Source organism: Astatotilapia calliptera, chromosome 2 (assembly GCF_964374335.1).
Source record: "Astatotilapia calliptera chromosome 2, fAstCal68.1, whole genome shotgun sequence".
NCBI classification, from domain to species: Eukaryota; Metazoa; Chordata; class Actinopteri; order Cichliformes; family Cichlidae; genus Astatotilapia; species Astatotilapia calliptera.
The window spans coordinates 8,988,162-9,005,581 of NC_137423.1; the positions used below are offsets into that span (position 1 = coordinate 8,988,162).

The window sequence follows — 17,420 nt, forward strand, 5'->3', positions numbered from 1 at the left end:
AATAATCTTACCTGAATACATGAAGGGCAGTGACACTAATAAAAAACTATGTCAGGTAGTACCACATTTATTTAGCTCTAAAAAGAAAGGTTTGAGAATCCTGAGCCACATCAGCTGAATCTATAGCACAGCTGCCATCCCAGTGTGAATGCTGGTTGATTTATTTTATTTTTCTTTTGGGAGACAGAAGAAGCAGCACTTCCGACTGACAGATTCCCAGAAGGAGACGTTACTGAAGCGCTGTGGTATTTATAGAAGGAGGAAAACATCCTGTTTACCTCCTTCAAATCCTGATTGGGGGGTTCATGCAGTATTCATATTCCCAGTCTCCATCTTCTGTTTTTAGATGGAGGAAGTTTTATATATAATGCAGGTCAACTCGCATAAGGTTTCGCGGAACAGTGACAAAGACTGCACATCATCATCGCATGTCAGCTATGTAGCACTTCATACTCGGAGGAGAAATGCTCGTTAATTGAGGTCAGCAGTGCTCTTTAACTGAACTTTTTAAATCCTTTTCTGCCCATTTGTCTGCTCCTTTTAACACAGTGAAATGGAAGATTGTTCCCTGAGAGTCCTCTGCTTAAAATAAACGCCTTATAATACGGCCGACCTCTTGTCACCAAGGTGGATAAAAAAACGCAGCTCCCTTGTCTGTTGCTGATATGTGTGGGGAAGGTCTCTGAGCTACTTTTTCATTAAATGGACCTATTATAGCTTCACCTGAGCTTTGGCGGCTGCTGCAATCTTATGTCAGTGGATTTGTCAATCACAGGGTCCCCAGGATGCTGCTGATACCTATCTGAGTCCAGTGGATACAGGGCTGAAAATGGAGAGTGAGGTGTTTTCACAGACTTGAATCACATTTACTTCCCAAGAGTTAATTTGCATATACATAATCACCATATGCTAATCAGAGGAGTCAGCAGGCTTATCTGTTTGGAGCAGTGTGTCCATTTTGGATTTAGTTGAATGAGAAAACACACAAACCTTTTTCAGAGTGATTGCCTGTTTCTGTGTTTTGGTTTTGCTCTGTAGAAATATGACCACACTGAACGCACACTGTTGGTCTTACTGTATGTTTCACTGTAAAACTACACAACCACAGACATATGTACTGTTGTTGTTCGCAGACCTATAAGAATAAACTTAAACTTACAGGAGATAGAGCTTCTTTAAAAGTAAGGTGTCAGTGTGTGGAACGGGTTCACCAACTTGCTGTTGATCAAATGATTGTGGGCTTGAAATTATGCAATGAGCCAGAGAATTAAGAACGGTGAACATTCTGCTGGTATTTTGGTTGCTGCCAAAAGCATCGACTACAGGATCTCTGAGCTGATGGCCTTTGGGATATCATACAAGGACTTCAGCTGCTGATCCTTTAAGCCTGTAAGTTGCAATTTAGGATAGCTCTTCATGTATTCCCAGCATGATTTGTTCCAATATGCTTATTACAACTGACTGTACCTGTACAGATTGTGTAATTATGCAATAAAAACCTATTCATTTCATCTGTCAGATATGTTTTGGCATCTGATTCAGAAAACGATTCCCTCCTGCATCCCCCGTCACGCAGAATAGCAGGTCAGTAAGAGCACATAAAATATGCACTGATATTGTTAGTGTCACATGTTGCCTCACCTTGTTATTAAAAAGCTTCTTCTCTGGTAAATATAACCAAACTTAGATCTTTTCAGAAGAAACCTGAAGTAGTTCTGTTGCTGTAACCTAAACAAACAATAACTTAAAGCAAAACCTCACGAACTAAAGTCTGAAAACACTCTTGGTAAGTCTCTTGATAAACAGTCCAGGAAAATGACCTGTCCATTCACAATAGCCAACAGAGTTTTTCAGCAAACATGCACATACTGCATGTATAACGCTCCTTCCATTCAGTGAAGACCTGAGGATCCATCTTGAAGAGTTATTATTCTCACATGTGTGATCGGCAAGAGCTGTAACAACTGTTGATGACTTTTTAATGGTCTGATAAATGTAAAATAACAACAAATCCACTTTAATGTTGGAGCTCTGATTTATGTCCACAGAGATTGGAGAGTCACACTCCATGAAATTATTTCAGCTGAATCAAACTGAATTCAGTTCAACTTTATTCAATTTTATTTTTAAGCGCCAAATTACCACAGCAGGTGCCTTAAAATACTTGTAAAGACCTTACAATAATACTGAGAAAACCCCAGAAACCGGGCACCGCCTGTCAGCATGCACTCGGCGACAGTGTGAAGGAAAAACTCCCTTTTACCAGAAGAAACGTCCGACAGAACCAGATTCAGGGAGGGGCGGCCATCAGCTGTGACCAGCTGGTGGTGAGGGGAGGGAGAATTTGGTTTAGCATCTATACGGTAAATAAATATTACGCAAAGAACTAAATGCAGTATGGCCGAGTATTTTTCATTTGCTTCATTCAGTATTGTGGGATTATGAAAAAAGCTATCAAACCTGGATTGTTAGATCATGAATTAACTGTGGTTAACCACAAAAAGCATCAAGTCATGCTAGCTTTAGTTGGACATTTACTTTTTCATATATAGACAAGTAGGTTTGGATAGCCTCAGGTTATCACTCAGGTTATCTGTCTATTATTGTCATTTAGATTTATTGTTAATAGAGTTATATATTATATCACAACAGTGCGACAGCAGTTCTGTCCATGTTCCCATTAAGTTTTTTATAAAAGAGAAAAAAACACTGATTCCAGTTTCAGTGTGAATGTTGTAAAGCCAGGAGTCAGTGCCCAGTAGAGAGCAGTTAATTGACATCGACTGTTGCATGTCTATAGGACACCAATAGAGCCGTGGCTCTCCTGCTGCCTAAGTGCTGCTCAGAGAGCACAAAGGCTGCTGGGTTTGAAAAAGCTGCCTCAGTGCATGAATGCTAATGGAATTGATTTATACCTCCATTTCCTCCACAAGGGAGACTTGTGGACTTTTATTGCAGAGGGGGAACCAAGACCCTTCTGTGTGCTCAAAAGTGTGACGAGGTTGAAATCGTAGGAGGCAACTACAATCATGATTTAAACAGAGTCCAGAGCTGTTATGAAAATCCACTGGGGAAATGACTGTGAGAATATAGTGGCACACACAGAGACAGATGTTGGTGGTTTTGGGTGTGTTTTAATTTATTTTTAAAACTTTTTAAAACGTATGTAAAGTGAAAGAGAAAATCTGTCCCGTCTTTTCTTTAACAGTGATCTCAGTTAGCGTACTAGTAATTTCGCAGCCTCGACTCTGGTGAAAATAGAAGAATATATGGGCTTTCTCTGAGTTAAGCTTGAGGAAATGCTTTGAATACATCTTTGCTTCATTTGGTGTTGTGAATGACTCCAGGTAACTTTAGAAAAGACATTTAGTCCATTTTTTATTCAAAAATTTGAAGGTTGTATTTAGTTGTTAATCTTAATATATTGCTGTTAATGCCATTTTAAATACTAATAATAACAACCTGTCAAGGGATGGGAGTATCTATGCGTGAAGAGCCGGCAGAGCATAAATTGCTCAGCATCTGTTGGAACAGACAGTAAGAAAGATTTTTCCCCATGTGCACTGGAAACCACATGTGGTTTCTGAAGTTCAACAGAATGCATCCAAATTGCCTGCTTTATCACACAAGTGAAAATACTATTATTTATGGATAAATTAACGTGTTTGTTATTCTTGTAAAAAAGCTGTGTATTTCTGAAAACACACGGCAGCGCTGCAGAGAAGAATGAAGAATGTCAGCATACCTTTACCAAGTGGAACTTGCTGATGCATGAGTGGGAGGTACATAAATGACAAGCCTTGAACAGTAAATGCTAAAATGTGATGCTTGTAACCTTGTGGGCAAGGAACATTAGAAATCCAAAATAGTGAGATAAGGAATAAACTCAGAAATGTCAAAACACATTAATTGAATAATTTGGTTTTACTTTCTGCCTGCTTTCTGTTCCCAAATTAAAACCAGCGCAAAAGTAGGGTGCCATCCCTCCTCGGCATTCCTTTATTATCTTTTCAGTGGATTTGTTTGATGTTAAAGGTCTGCTGTTACCCGTAAACCCATTATCACAGACGCACTTATGGCAACCAGTTTGCTATGAGAGATATGCCATTTGCATCTCTTTGATGTCTATGTACTCACTGTGACACGATCACAAGTCAGGTCTGCCTCCAATCACGATTTGAACGACAAACTGCATTCTGTTTACAGCCCTTTTCGCTTTTATTGAATAGATGTTGAAATTCCTTCTGAGAAAAAAAAAGTAAAAAATGCACAACAGTCATGTTGAGATGAAAAACAGGTTTGACTGACACAAACAGTAACATGTGAAATACATTAAAGGTTTTTGCACATACTTCCTCAACGAATGCCATGCAATGGGATATGATCCATGACGGCAGGCCACGTCTCAGAGTCACAAAGCGGGGATGATCCCGCCTCCCAGAAACACACTACATGACTCTACCACTCCTTCCATATATTGTTTTCTTTTTTTCTCTTGTACACACAGGTAGCTAAAGACTTGCTGCTGTACTGTTTGAATGCAGAAACACAAGACGATGAAAAATCATATGAAATCACTTTATTCTCAGTGTGCGGTGATTCCATTTTTGCAGGAAAGTTACAGACCGAAATATTAGTCTAAAATGGCATGCAGTGAGGCTAACAGGTGGCGCTTTGAAACACAGAGAGGACACGGAACGTTTATATCAACAACCTTGCCTACATCGCACACCATAAGCATGCATACATGTTGGTCAACAAATAGGGAGCTACAGAGAAAGAGAGAGAGAGAGAGGAGGGGGGTGAGAAGATTTTGCAGTACAAAAGAATACACTAAATGAACATGTTTTTTTTTTCTCTCAAAATATCAACCACCAGAGGACAGGACCGGCTACAGACAAGAAAGAAAAACATACTGCACCAGACTAAATATCTTCTCAACAAGTACAGAAAAGAGAGAGACAGATGCAAGAAGAGAGAAACGTCAGACAGTTACATTCAAGTCACATCAAAAGATTTTTTTTTTCTTTTTTGTGCCATGTTTTTCAGGCAGCTTTTTAAATTCTATCAATGGCTGTATGAGTGGCACAAATGACTGACTGGGTGTCTGACACAGTCTACTGGACAACAGGATATTGATTACGCATGACTTGGGCAGTTTGTTTAGGCAGTGATCAAAAAGCCATTTGGAGCGCAATCAACCGACATTTACAAGATGATGATGATGATGATGATGAATGAGTCCATGATTATGTCAGTGGATGAGAAGCAAAGCTTGATCTGATTTCAGAGCACACTCACTCATAGCCTGAAGGAATGCACGCGCTAACGACGTTTGCTAAGGTGTTGTCGTCCTTTGCAGGGGCAGTAATTGTAGCTTTCTAGATTATTTTCTGGGCCAAAAAAAGAGATATTTCACTCATAAAGAAAGACCGTAGCTATAGGCTTGCTAATCCGCTAGCAATGAAAATATAAAATTCTTTAGCCGAGAACCCAATGAGACTCTAAGTGAAGGCTAAATATGTTTAACGTCTATGAAAAACATTACTAGAATACCTGAGAATTTTAAAATAAATCAGATATGCAGGAACTAAATGGGAATGACACCCCTTGACTAGGTCTAATACTACCAGCACTATTCTTTGGTTTGACTGAATAACTGCTGTGATGATGGATTTGAGTGCATGAAACATCTACTGGCTTCTAGCTAGCTGCTAACACACTGTAGGAACAGAGGCTGGCAAAGGCAGTTTACAGGTACAATAAAATCACAGGAAGTTCAATAAATGTGCTCTACAGATGATCTTACCACACTGTGCCATTTGATTTTGTTTTAACATATTCAGGGTATATATGTATATATTCACCATGATTACAGAGCTCACAAAACACAGAGAGAAGCTAAATTTCCCTTTCTCTACGCCACAGAAATACACAAGATCAGAATTAGTGTCATTTCATGGTTAGCTAGCTTAATAAAAACAGTCATAATGTGGCGAAACAGCTGGTTTTGAAAACCCTAATTTAACACCTACCTATGGCTACTGTGCACAAGTATTTTCCAACAAAATTTAACCGATCACTGCAAAAAGCACATTTATGATTTCCCCTAGACTTCATGCGGGACTTTTCCTAAATGGCAGCTAATATAACCTCTCCGCAGCAACATTTTAGTGCCATTAATCAGATTCAGTCTAGATAAATTTTGCGGTTACAGCATCAAATTTAAGTTATTCATTGTGATGTACTTGTAGGCTGAAAAGGCATTTACTGAGGTGTAGTGTAAATCTAAGTTTGCGTGTTACCAGCTCGAGTCTGGTGGAATGTCTGAAATATCTGGAATGTTTAACAAGACACTGGGAATGATGGAGAAATTTAAAGAAAAGGCATGAGGAGGATATATTTATTCCGTCCTCATTTGTTTTTAAATTTGTGCTATTACAGTTACCTGCAAGGCAGAGTAAACTGTAAACTATAAACAGCAGGTCAATGTTATTTTTTCAAGATGCCAAGGATGACTTTGATTTGTTAATGTCTGCTTGTAAAAACCTGTAGTTTGTAACTCTGAACACAAACCCTGGATGCCGTATGTCACGTGGATGAACACTTCTCACAACATTAAACGAATCATCCCACTTTCTCTCTTCCTTGTTTTAAGTAAATACCTCTGACCAATGAACTCTTAAGTCTCGCTACAGTAAGTAGCCACCCTCGCGTCTTTAACATCGACTAACATTAGGGATTAACTTCAAACACACAACAATGAAGATTGTCTGTTATTGCTGATTTGGGACTCGACTCCCATCAGTTAAACCAACGGACACGAGACAACTTCATTTTGAACAATATATTGCACTATTGTCACTGTCTGTTCACATATAGTGTATTCACAACATAGTTGTGTTTGGGAAGTGTCTTTTTAAAAAGTAAAATGATGAAAGTGTTAGCACGATTCAAAATTAACAAGACTGGCCAAACGTTTACATTTCCTATTACAAAAAGCTGAGTGTGCAACACCACAGAAGGAAAAGAACTTTGTTTTTTTAAGCCTCAAACATGTATAGCCAGTGACTTTATAGAATTTAAGGATTTCATCTTACTCTTTTTAAGACAAACTTTATGGAGAACATTTATAATTTCCACCATGGAAGAACGTTTTAGACACAAAGTCAATTATCGCTTACTGTACACGGTGGTGGATGAGACGTTAACTAAATAAAAATGGAAAACCAGTTATTGCCTCAAATTTTCAGTGTATTTTGCTTCATCATAACAAAGGAAATGGTATCCATATATGTACTTCACAACTTTACTGCATGCTTAAAAAAGTAAACAAAACAAAGCAAAACAAAAAAAGTTTCATTTCAACTGAATTCCTTCACTTTTGAGTTTACAGATGTATTGGCTTTGCCAGTGTTCGTACTACACATTTACATTAAAACAGTGAGAACATATGGGACAGTTTGTGGGAATGATCCTAACCAAGGAGAACCAATAAAAATGCAAGTATATATACACTGTATGTATCAAATATTAGCAAGAACATAACAGGACGATTCAATTAAATTTGATATGATTTGGATCATTTCTTACAAGTTAAAAATATGGCTTATACTCTTAGTTATCTTGTTATACGTCATATTTCACTGATATATAGTACTCTTTTTATATAACCGAGGCTATTTACAAACAAAAAGGGTGGATGATGGGTGATATCTGGTCGTATTCTAAGTGCTGGGCATTTTGAAAACATGGCATCAGTTTGCCTTAAGTAAAGACATTCGATCTGTGTAGGTGTTGCATACTTTTTAAAACACGATAATAATCACAGGTTATCAAGAAAGATCTCTGTCAGAGATATTAAAAAGTATGAATCACTGTGAGATCAGAAAGTTTAACTTAAGGGCAAAATCACAGCATGTTGTGTAATTCCAGGACACTTAGAAGTTGAGTTGACTGGGTGGGAGGGAGGTGAAGAAAGGTGTGGCTGCAGCTGGAGGTGGGGCAGGGTGGTACAGCATTGATTAGATGGACATTGTAAGAAGTTAACCATTTTCCTGCCAGAACGCTGTTACTTTTTATTGAACATATCCATGAGTGGTGCAGGGATGAATTTCATGACCGTATCCACGATGCTCTCTTCTTCCTCCTCATCGCCGCAGCCAGCAGGAACTGCTTTTTTCGGGCGGGTGAGGCTGCCCTCGGAGGCCTGCTCCATAGCAGCTGCTGCCTCGGCTTCCTTCTCCTCCTTCTTCTTGATGCCATACTGCACGGTAAAAGGGAAAACAGGTAAAAACAAAAAATAGTTAGAAAATGAACACCCTGTAGAGGTTGCAATCAAGACAGAAGCAAAGGATGTTACCATAAAACCACCAAATCTGTACAGGTAGGCTAGATGGATGAGTTGACAAAAAATTGAATTTTAGCATAATTCCTTTAAGTTCATGTAGTCAGTTTTGTTACAATGATGAAAATGGTTCTTTCAGTTGAATAAAGTCTATCCTTCAAGCTTGGATCCTCTACCAGAGGCCTGGGAGCTTGAGAGTCTTGCGCAGTATCTTAGCTGTTCCCAGGACTGCGCTCTTCTGGACAGAGATCTCCCGATATTGTTCCCGGGATGTGCTGGAGCCACTCGCCTAACTTGGGAGCCACTGCACCTAGTGCTCCGATTACCACTGGGTCCACTGTTACCTTCACCCTCCACATCTTCTCCAGCTGTTCTCTGAGCCCTTGGATTTTCTCGAGTTTCTCGTGTTCCTTCTTCCTGATGTTGCTGTCATTCGGAACCGTTACATCTATCGCTACGGCCGTCTTTTTCTGTTTGTCTACCACCATCAAGCCCGGTTGGTTAGCCACCACCATTTTGTCTGTCTGTATTTGGAAGTCCTACAGATTCCTTGCTCGGTCATTCTCCACCACCATTAGGGGTGTCTCCCATTTTGACCTCGGGACTTCCAGGCCATACTTGGCACAGATGTTTCTGTATGCTATACCGGCCACTTGGTTACAGCGTTCCATGTATGCCCTGCCAGCTAGCATCTTGCACCCTGCTGTTATGTGCTGGATTGTCTCAGGGGCATCTTTACACAGCCTGCACCTGGGCTATGCTTCATGCATGAAACAACACCCCATTCTCATTCACATACTTCCACTATGTGTCAAACCCGCTTGAGTCTCACAAGATACACAAAGTGTCCTTTGTTGTTGAGTTGTGTTGCCTAAACATAACAAAGCAATGACCAAAATTTCTAAACAGAACAGTGTCCTGACTGACAAACTTAAGCCTTTCCCTACCACAACCCCCTCAAACTCCTATTTACCTAATTTGTTCTGTTCTTTGTTACCAGATGAAGGAGCTCTAAAATCACTCAGCATCTGATATTAGTATGGAGGGTTCAAAAGACACCTATGACAGCAAGATCTGACAGCAAAGCTGTATCTGATGACAAGGGATTAGAATATGCAGTTTTATTAAATTTGTATTAAATATTTACCAACCAACCTGCATAGTTAAGGCCAAAATTCTTCACCAATTATGATCAACTAATTTTGTCAAGAACTTAGGGATAGAAATATGAATGAGTAATAAATTTCATTGTTACATTTCATTAAGCAGTATATTTGCCTCTTTTTAAACTCAACCCTTTATAAAGTCTATTCCTTCTGTCAATTAGTGTCTGTCCAAAAACGTATTTATTCTATTTGTAGACACAGGGCCTTAAGCTAGTTAATTGTTTTTTTGTTTGTTTTGTTTTTTGCTTTAAAGGCTTGCAGAGAAAACTAGGATTCACTTTAAAATATCAGTTTCTTTTAAATATAGGAACATAAAGACATGAATATTTCAAGCAATTCCAGGAGGTGGTGACTGGTTAAAGCAATAAGTATTCTTATAAAGTATCAGATTTCTTAATTTGCATGGTTTAGCTTGAGGCTACACGCAAATTAGGCTAAACACAATGTATACAGCAACCTTTAGGTCCTGTTGCAACTGATTTCTGCAATTAGATGCAGAAAGAAGTTCAGGTTCTTGTTTTATTTTTGGTTATGTTTTTGTGGGTGTATATGGAGGCTTGAACTGCTGCTAGCTCTAATTTAACCTTCCTGGATATTTTATATAGCAATTACAGAGGCAGAGGCACTTGGCAGGTGTTCTGGACAAGGTTTGCTTTTGAAAAGCCCATTTTTAAGACTACTACTAAATCAAGAGTATGTTTGGAGAACAACAAGCTTGTTAAAACATTAAAGACATCAGCTGGGAAATGCATTCCACTAGTAAGTCCACTGACACAGCCATACTGTAATGTCTGTGAACAACTGCATTGAAGATAGTATGGAAATGATTTTGTATTTTATGAGTGATATGCCCATAACTAACCAAACACTGTGACAATATGACATGAAACATGAAACAAACAAGTCCAGACAGGCTGAAATAATTCATCGTTATTTCAACACGTTAGTTCAAGCACCACAATTGAACCTGAAGCTTTTATGAATTCAGAATAGATGGATAGATTGAATTTGTTGCCATACGGAAACTAGGATCCTGACCTCAATTTCTGCATTAAACCTGAGGATCTGTGTCCAGTTTTGTGTATTTTGTGCATTTGTGGTCATAGATTGAGAAAAATCAATACAGGAGGACTGCAAGGAAAAGGTTGCAGTGCACGGGGAGGTCAGCGGGCCGAGTGATAGTTGATCTTGAGGCAGGGAAGGGGAAAATGAGCTGCACTGCTCCATGACCTCTTGACTGCTTTGCCAGGCACACACTAATGTGATTCTGTGGCAATAAATATCTTAGAGGAGGAGTCGCAGTGTCCATTTCCACTGCAGAGAGGAACACAGGGCATAAGTGGGTATGTCTGTGGAGTGAAGCTGTACGACTGTTTGAGGGAACAACAGCTGAAAAAAAACTGTTGCTTTAAATATTTTTTGTTTTTTGCCTTCAAGACTAAACCACTCTTTTGTCAAGATCTTATGTTTTTTCTCTTTGAGGTTTGAAACTCAAAGACTTAATTACAGTTTAAAAAATGAAAAGACAGGCCTAAATCAGGTATCATAAGGAAAGAGTGGGAGTCGACCCTGGACAGGCCAACAGTCTATCACAGCACTAGCACAGCGACAGACTATAAGTCACATTTATGGCTGATTTGGATTAGCCAACAATGATTTTAGACATTATTTTTCAATTATACCGCATACTAAATTGTGTTTGATTACAATATATTATTTTAGGCTAGACTGGCTCAGATCAGGCCAACAGAAGAATCCTTCAGAACTGTTGAATTGTAGGTTTTCATTTCCTCGGTTCAGTTAAATCCACCGATTTTCAGAAACAGCATCAAATACTGATGTTTTGTCACATCTCAGCCTTAACCATCAAATGGTGAGGAACGACATCAATGCTAAAGGACAATGTTTGTGTATCTTTAGGTGGGTCAAACTCACAGCTCATCGGGTGTATTTGCTTGTAAACAATCCCTTGCATACATACACTGGGTAATATGCAATGTTAATGTTAAGTTAACAGCTTTTCCAAAACCTAACCAAATGCTTTAGGTGTCTTAAACTAAGAGGTGTCTTAAAAACAAAAAGAAAAAAAGAAAACCCAAGTGAAAATTAAGCAAAACAAAAACATGAAACTTCCATATAGGACACAAACTGCAGTCCCTAGCAAACGTTTGACTCACTCAGCCCCTCCAGGCTGCAAACGGACTGTCAGAGGTTGAGTGGTTGGTGGATGTTGTTGCCATTTTAAAAAATGATGTAATCTCTCAGCACTGATGCTTTCCTGTGTCCTCAGTAGTACATATGAGCATAGATATCATGTCGACTGCTTTACTGACAACATTTTATATACCAGTAATAATTCATAAACTGTCACAAATCTTTCAATACCAAAAGTATATTAACACTCCAGCTGCTGCAGTTGGAAAATGTGGGAATCCTCATATACATATCTTCAACAATGACTATTTTAAAGATGTGACTATGAAGAAAAGTTTAACTTCAGCAAGATCGAGAAGCTAAATATTTTTTGACTGGCTGGAGGGGTGTATCTTACTTCAGTACCTAAGAAATATTTCTTCTGAATTTCCGACAGAAATAAAACAAACATTGGTGTAATTGGTTGATGTAGCTCTCTTCTATAACTCCCTCTGTTTCCACTCGGTCTCTCTTTCTTTTTTAGACTTGTTCCACAGTAACAAAGACTTGCATCAGTTGAAATGAACAGCCATGCTTAGTCAGCCCCTCTCACCTTGCTATAATCAAACGCTTCCCAAAGATATGCTGTCATATTGCTCTTTTTTGAGAGAGCGAGAAGGAAAAGTGCTGGGGCTCAGCAGAGTTTAGAGTTGATCCCCAAACTCCAAACATAGTTTTATAAGAGCTACACATAGAAAAGTTTCAGTCTCTCTCAGGGCATTCAAGTCAAATATCTAATGCATTATTAGCAGTGTCAAGGGTAACCCTTCCCGGCAAGCTGCAGACACTTTGATCATCATATCTTATTACAGCTTAATCAAATATTAATTTAGACATTATCAAAGCCAGAATTATCTTGGTGACATAAAAAGGGCCACTAAGTCAAGAATTTCCATTGAACTTTGAAAATGAACTCCAGAAGGGAATATGTTTAAGGATCTATATCCAGTAATTTAAAAAAAAAAAAATTAAGAGTGCAGAGTTTTAAATCAAAACAGGACTAATATATAGTCCAGTTTTTTAAACCTCCATTCTCCATTAGCTAATTCATTTGAAAGTGCAATTTGCAGTATAAAGCTTGATTTATAGTACTTGTTGAATCCTAATAGAGCCATGCCAGAGAGGCTGATGCTGTTGATTATATTTGTGCAATGGTCTCGCTGCACTGTTTTGTGACCATGAGTGAAGCTGAGCTGTTTATGACGGGCCTGAAGCTAATCGGTCTCGAACAACAGTCACCAAAATGCAAGAGATGTTTTTTTAGAGCCGATTGAATTTATTGCAGCCAGTGTATAAAAGATGGATGTAACCACCATGACTTCAGCCTCTGGTTCTGACCCTGCAGTTTGAAGCCTCAGTATGTTTATCACTATGTTTTTTTCTTTGTTTTGTTTTTTGAGTCAGATGTTGCAGTTTTTGGATCAGAAAGGGTAACTGTTGAGTTATTAGCCAATATCACCTAGACTGGTTTGCAGCCTGGATTCATGGCCCTGTGTGGGGTGAACACAGACACATATATCACTGACGACTTTAGTTAACAAAATAGTAAAACCAAAACTGAAGCACAAACTTCTGGACAGTCTGTACCTCATCACAAAAGCAAATATTTCTCAAATAATTTCATTACAAAAGCTCAAGCAGCATAAAATGAGCAGAAAGGTCCAGATCAGTGACTCCAACTGTCATCAAACACATGCAAAAAGTGCACGTTTTTAAGGAAGCCTGAGGAAATGCAGGTTTTGGGATGTTGAGTTTGATGCTTGGTTTATAGACATGTTAGCAGAACTATACGAGAAGCAAAAGCAGCATCTCTCTACGACTAAAGCCAATCCCACTTTGTTTTACAGAAGTTATATTTGTTTTTTTTACACTGTTTCTATTCTCTCCTTGTCCAATTTAGGGTCAGTCGGAGGCTAGAGCCTATTCTGTCTAGGGCAAGAGGCGGGGTATGCCCTAGACAGGCCAGTCTGTCACAGGGCTAATACAGACAAATGGGCAAGTGTTCATACTCACATTCACAGCTAACGTCAATTTAGAATCACCAGTTAACCTAACCCTACTACTTGCATGTGTTTGGACTGGGAGAGAAAGCTGGGGAGTACCCGGAGAAATGACACAATCTCCACACAGAAAGGCCCCGGACAGGTGGCGGAGCTGAACTCACGACCTCACGACCTTCTTGCTGTGAGGCTGTAACCATGCTGCCCAAGTTTACATTGCATATTTCTACTAAACAGACCTGTTTGTAAGCATGTATAACAGCTGAACAGCAGTTTGTTTAGTCTGTGGACTGGATAACAGTTTAAGAACAATGAGAGCTCTTTGAGCATGATTAACTCGTGAGGCTCTATTAGTATTGAAGTTTACCTTATCCCTGATGCCCTGTCGGATGTTTTCTCTCTCTGCCTCCATTCTTGCATATTTGGCCTTCCTCTCCTCTTCCTGTTGCCTCAGCGCTTCTTGTCTTTCCTCTTCTTTTTTCTGAGCATCAGGATCCTTCTCCTCCTCTCCACCAAGCATCTTGCCCATGTCTTTGGTGGCCCCTGTTGTTGGTAATAGACAGAAAGAAATTGTGAAATAAAAGAAATTCAGTCATTTCTTTTATGGAGTGACACTGGCAGTTCATAGTGATTGCACATAATAGATCACAGCTATCGGGCTGGTTTTCAACATCTGATGTGCCCAGCATTACATCTGAAATCTGGATAATTCAATAGATACTGCTTTGTATTTAAATCCTCTCTCAGGCCAGTGAAAGAGCAGCACTTGACTGAACCAAAGACAAAAGGGTCTGACAATAGAGAGAACAAGAGGTGAGCAGCACGAAGAGAGCTGAGATAAAAGACTATAATAAATTATTAGCAATTCTCTTGATTGCCTTTGTGCTGCTCATTTTGGCCCTTTACTATCTCCAAGAGGAATTTAGATACAAGCGCCCACTTGGACCATGGGTTAAGACCAGAGAACAAAGGGCATGGGGAGCAGTTGAAGGGACAATAACAATCAGACACAGGGGCTCATTCTGCTACTGACGTCTGAACTTATTAAATATGTAAAAACTGAGGATGGAGAATGTGGTAAAAAGATCTTCTGTGCTTCACAGCTGGCTGCTGAAGGTTTAACCAATGTGTATCTTATCTGTTCAATTTAAATGCTGCTTATCTTGGAAATTAAACATTCTATCACTGATCTGTATCTTAAATGTGAATGTTTGTCAGCGATGTTTACGTGGCATTAATGAAACACCTGATTCTGAATTTCGGGAAGTGTAAAAAAGAATAGAGAGAGAGAGATGCCAGAAAGTCTTTTTAATGAGGTGCTCTCTTGATGAAGGCTGGATTATCGAAAGTCCTGCTGGTGCTAGCAAAGCTGCAGCAGGCACTGACATACTGCTCTATCTGGACCACTTCTTTTGTGTATGTGTGTGTGTGTTTGTGGATTATCTGGTGTGTGTGCTGCAGGCGTCAATTGACATTCCTCATACGTCACTATATGGCCAGTGTGTTTATTTCCACCCCAGCGCCTCTTGGAATCATTCTGTAATTTACATCAAGCTTCAGCCAAGGAACACGCCTGCCTTTGTAGAAATACACGGGATGTAAGTGTCTGAACATTAATCACACACGGCAACCGTGAACTTTTTATAGGAAGAAAGAATATTAAAACATTGGCTTTGGAAAAAAAATGCATTAAACATGCCAGCTCCACACTGTCAAAGCTGTCAGAGCTCAAAGTAAGCCAAATACTGCGCTGGAAATTGATCAAATAAAAATATCTTCCACACAGATCTTTGCCCCTGAGAGGAAATATTTTGTTTGTTTTCCATTTGATTGTGTTTTAAAAGGTATGATTACTGGCCTAAGATACAAATCCATCCAGGAAAACATAACACTCACTGTATTGATGCTTTATGCTTGAAATGGTGCCCGGGGTCATTTCAATGTTAAGCAATTCAGCTAACCAGTTCACGACCCTTTTAGTGTCCTTCAGGATGAGTGTCCCACAGTCTTATTCACACTCAGAGCAACAAGAATGTTGGTTTAAAAACCCTCCGCTATCATCCTTAAAGTGACAATCACTTGAAAAGCCAAAGATCAAATCAGGAAGTTACCCAGGCTAATCCTGACTGTCAGTCTGCATGTTGAGCTGCTCCCGAGGTGCTTTTGCACACTGGCTTAACACAGAGCCCAGCCTGTATGTGCGGACTCCAGAGGCATTAGCTCTTCTTTCCGGCTCGCTGGCTGGAAGCAAGCCAGCACTCTAACAGTGGTCTGACGAATCTTGAACCCATGACTCTCTGCTCACTTCCAACTTGAAAGAAGGGAATTGATTTTAATGAGAACTGGACCTTTGGACATGGGTAAATTTGAAATACACTCGGTTCTCCCTCTGCCCTTGGCCCAGCGTACTTGCTTTCACTGTTAGGGCTTTTGCTTCCTCCACCGCTCTGGGCTTGACTGTAAAGCTGAGCTTCACTGGTTCTCTGGAGGAAACACTCAAAGACTGAGCCATCTGTTTAGGCGGTGAAATTGATGAGACAGCGATGACCTTAAGGTTCTTGGCTGTAGTTTGAGCTTGCCATATTGACATACCAGTACAAGCCCCAGTCGTTACTCATAAAGCGCAGGGTGATTGCTAATTAATGTTTCTTCACGGTAACTCTTTAATGTCTCTCACACATGGCATGCTGTCATATTGAGAAGGTAGTGCATCATCATTGATATCTGTGAGATTTTATGATATACATGTCAAACATCTGCTTGCACAGTGAGCAAACGTGAGCCCTTTAAAGGCAGTCTATGTAAAGTCTTATTTTGATAGTTTTATCTCTGCTAACCAGGTGGCACGTTGCTTTTGATAGTCCTCAGCGTCATTCAGCTGCCTCTTCAGTAAGCCTCCTCGTCTCTCAGTGACCGCAGACAGACTCTCTATGCCATCTTGGGCAACTTGTTCTTGTGCTCTCCAGCCTTGGGGAGCTTGGCATAGTAGCCTTTCTACAAGTGCAGTTTCTGGTGGGAGTATCCCTACAACTTGCAACAAAAGTTCTGCTGCTGCTAACTGAAATCATGAATTCATAGAAAGAAGAGAATCTCTGGAGATGCCATGACAACAGTGGCCTTCCTAACCTGCAGGTAGGAAAACTAAAGATGGGACGAGGTGGAGGAGGATGGCTGGTTACTTACAACTGCAAGTTTTACAATAAAGATTGTATTTGTTGTCAGTTTTTATTGTCTCTGCGGGTAGAAAGAAATAGCTGCTAGCTGTCATTATAGTTTAGTCTCTCTGTGAGGCTGTTATCTGTTCATATTTGCTATAGATGCCATAGATTATTTCCAATTCTTAATATTAGTTAATTGACTTTACAGTGCCTACATTAAGGAGAGAATTTCAAATGAATTTTTGACTTCAGTCCAAAGTTGGCCTGTGATTAATCTCATCTCCACACTCAACGTGAGGTAAAAATTAACAAATAATGTTGTAGGAAAAAAGCTGCAAAAGCGTGTTTTTTAAAAGACACATGCTATCAGGATTACGATGCTGTTTTCATCTGCTGTTATGATCCTCTTGCTTTCTGTGCAATCACATGTTTTCCTTGCAGGCACCAAGGAACTCTGGGGTTTAATAATTAAAAACATTCTCTATGCATTTCTAAAGAATTCAGATTTGTTTTAGGTTACTTGTTTGGTATAACACAGAATATGTGTAGCCTAGAG

At 39.5% G+C, this 17,420-nt stretch overlaps 1 protein-coding gene across 2 annotated transcripts in view; it reads right to left on the bottom strand.

Annotated features, from left to right (window-relative positions):
* Positions 1 to 7,233: 7,233 nt before the first annotated feature.
* The window catches only part of cplx1 (complexin 1), a 60,637-nt gene continuing 50,450 nt past the window's right edge, over positions 7,234 to 17,420 (bottom strand). For both annotated transcript variants that reach the window (XM_026183839.2, XM_026183848.2), the window contains exons 3-4: positions 14,074 to 14,249; positions 7,234 to 8,266 (exon numbers count right to left, since the gene is read on the bottom strand). In XM_026183839.2, coding sequence (XP_026039624.1) covers positions 8,072 to 8,266; positions 14,074 to 14,249 — 371 coding nt within the window. In that variant the 3' untranslated portion in view covers positions 7,234 to 8,071. The remainder of the gene's footprint in view (positions 8,267 to 14,073; positions 14,250 to 17,420) is intronic.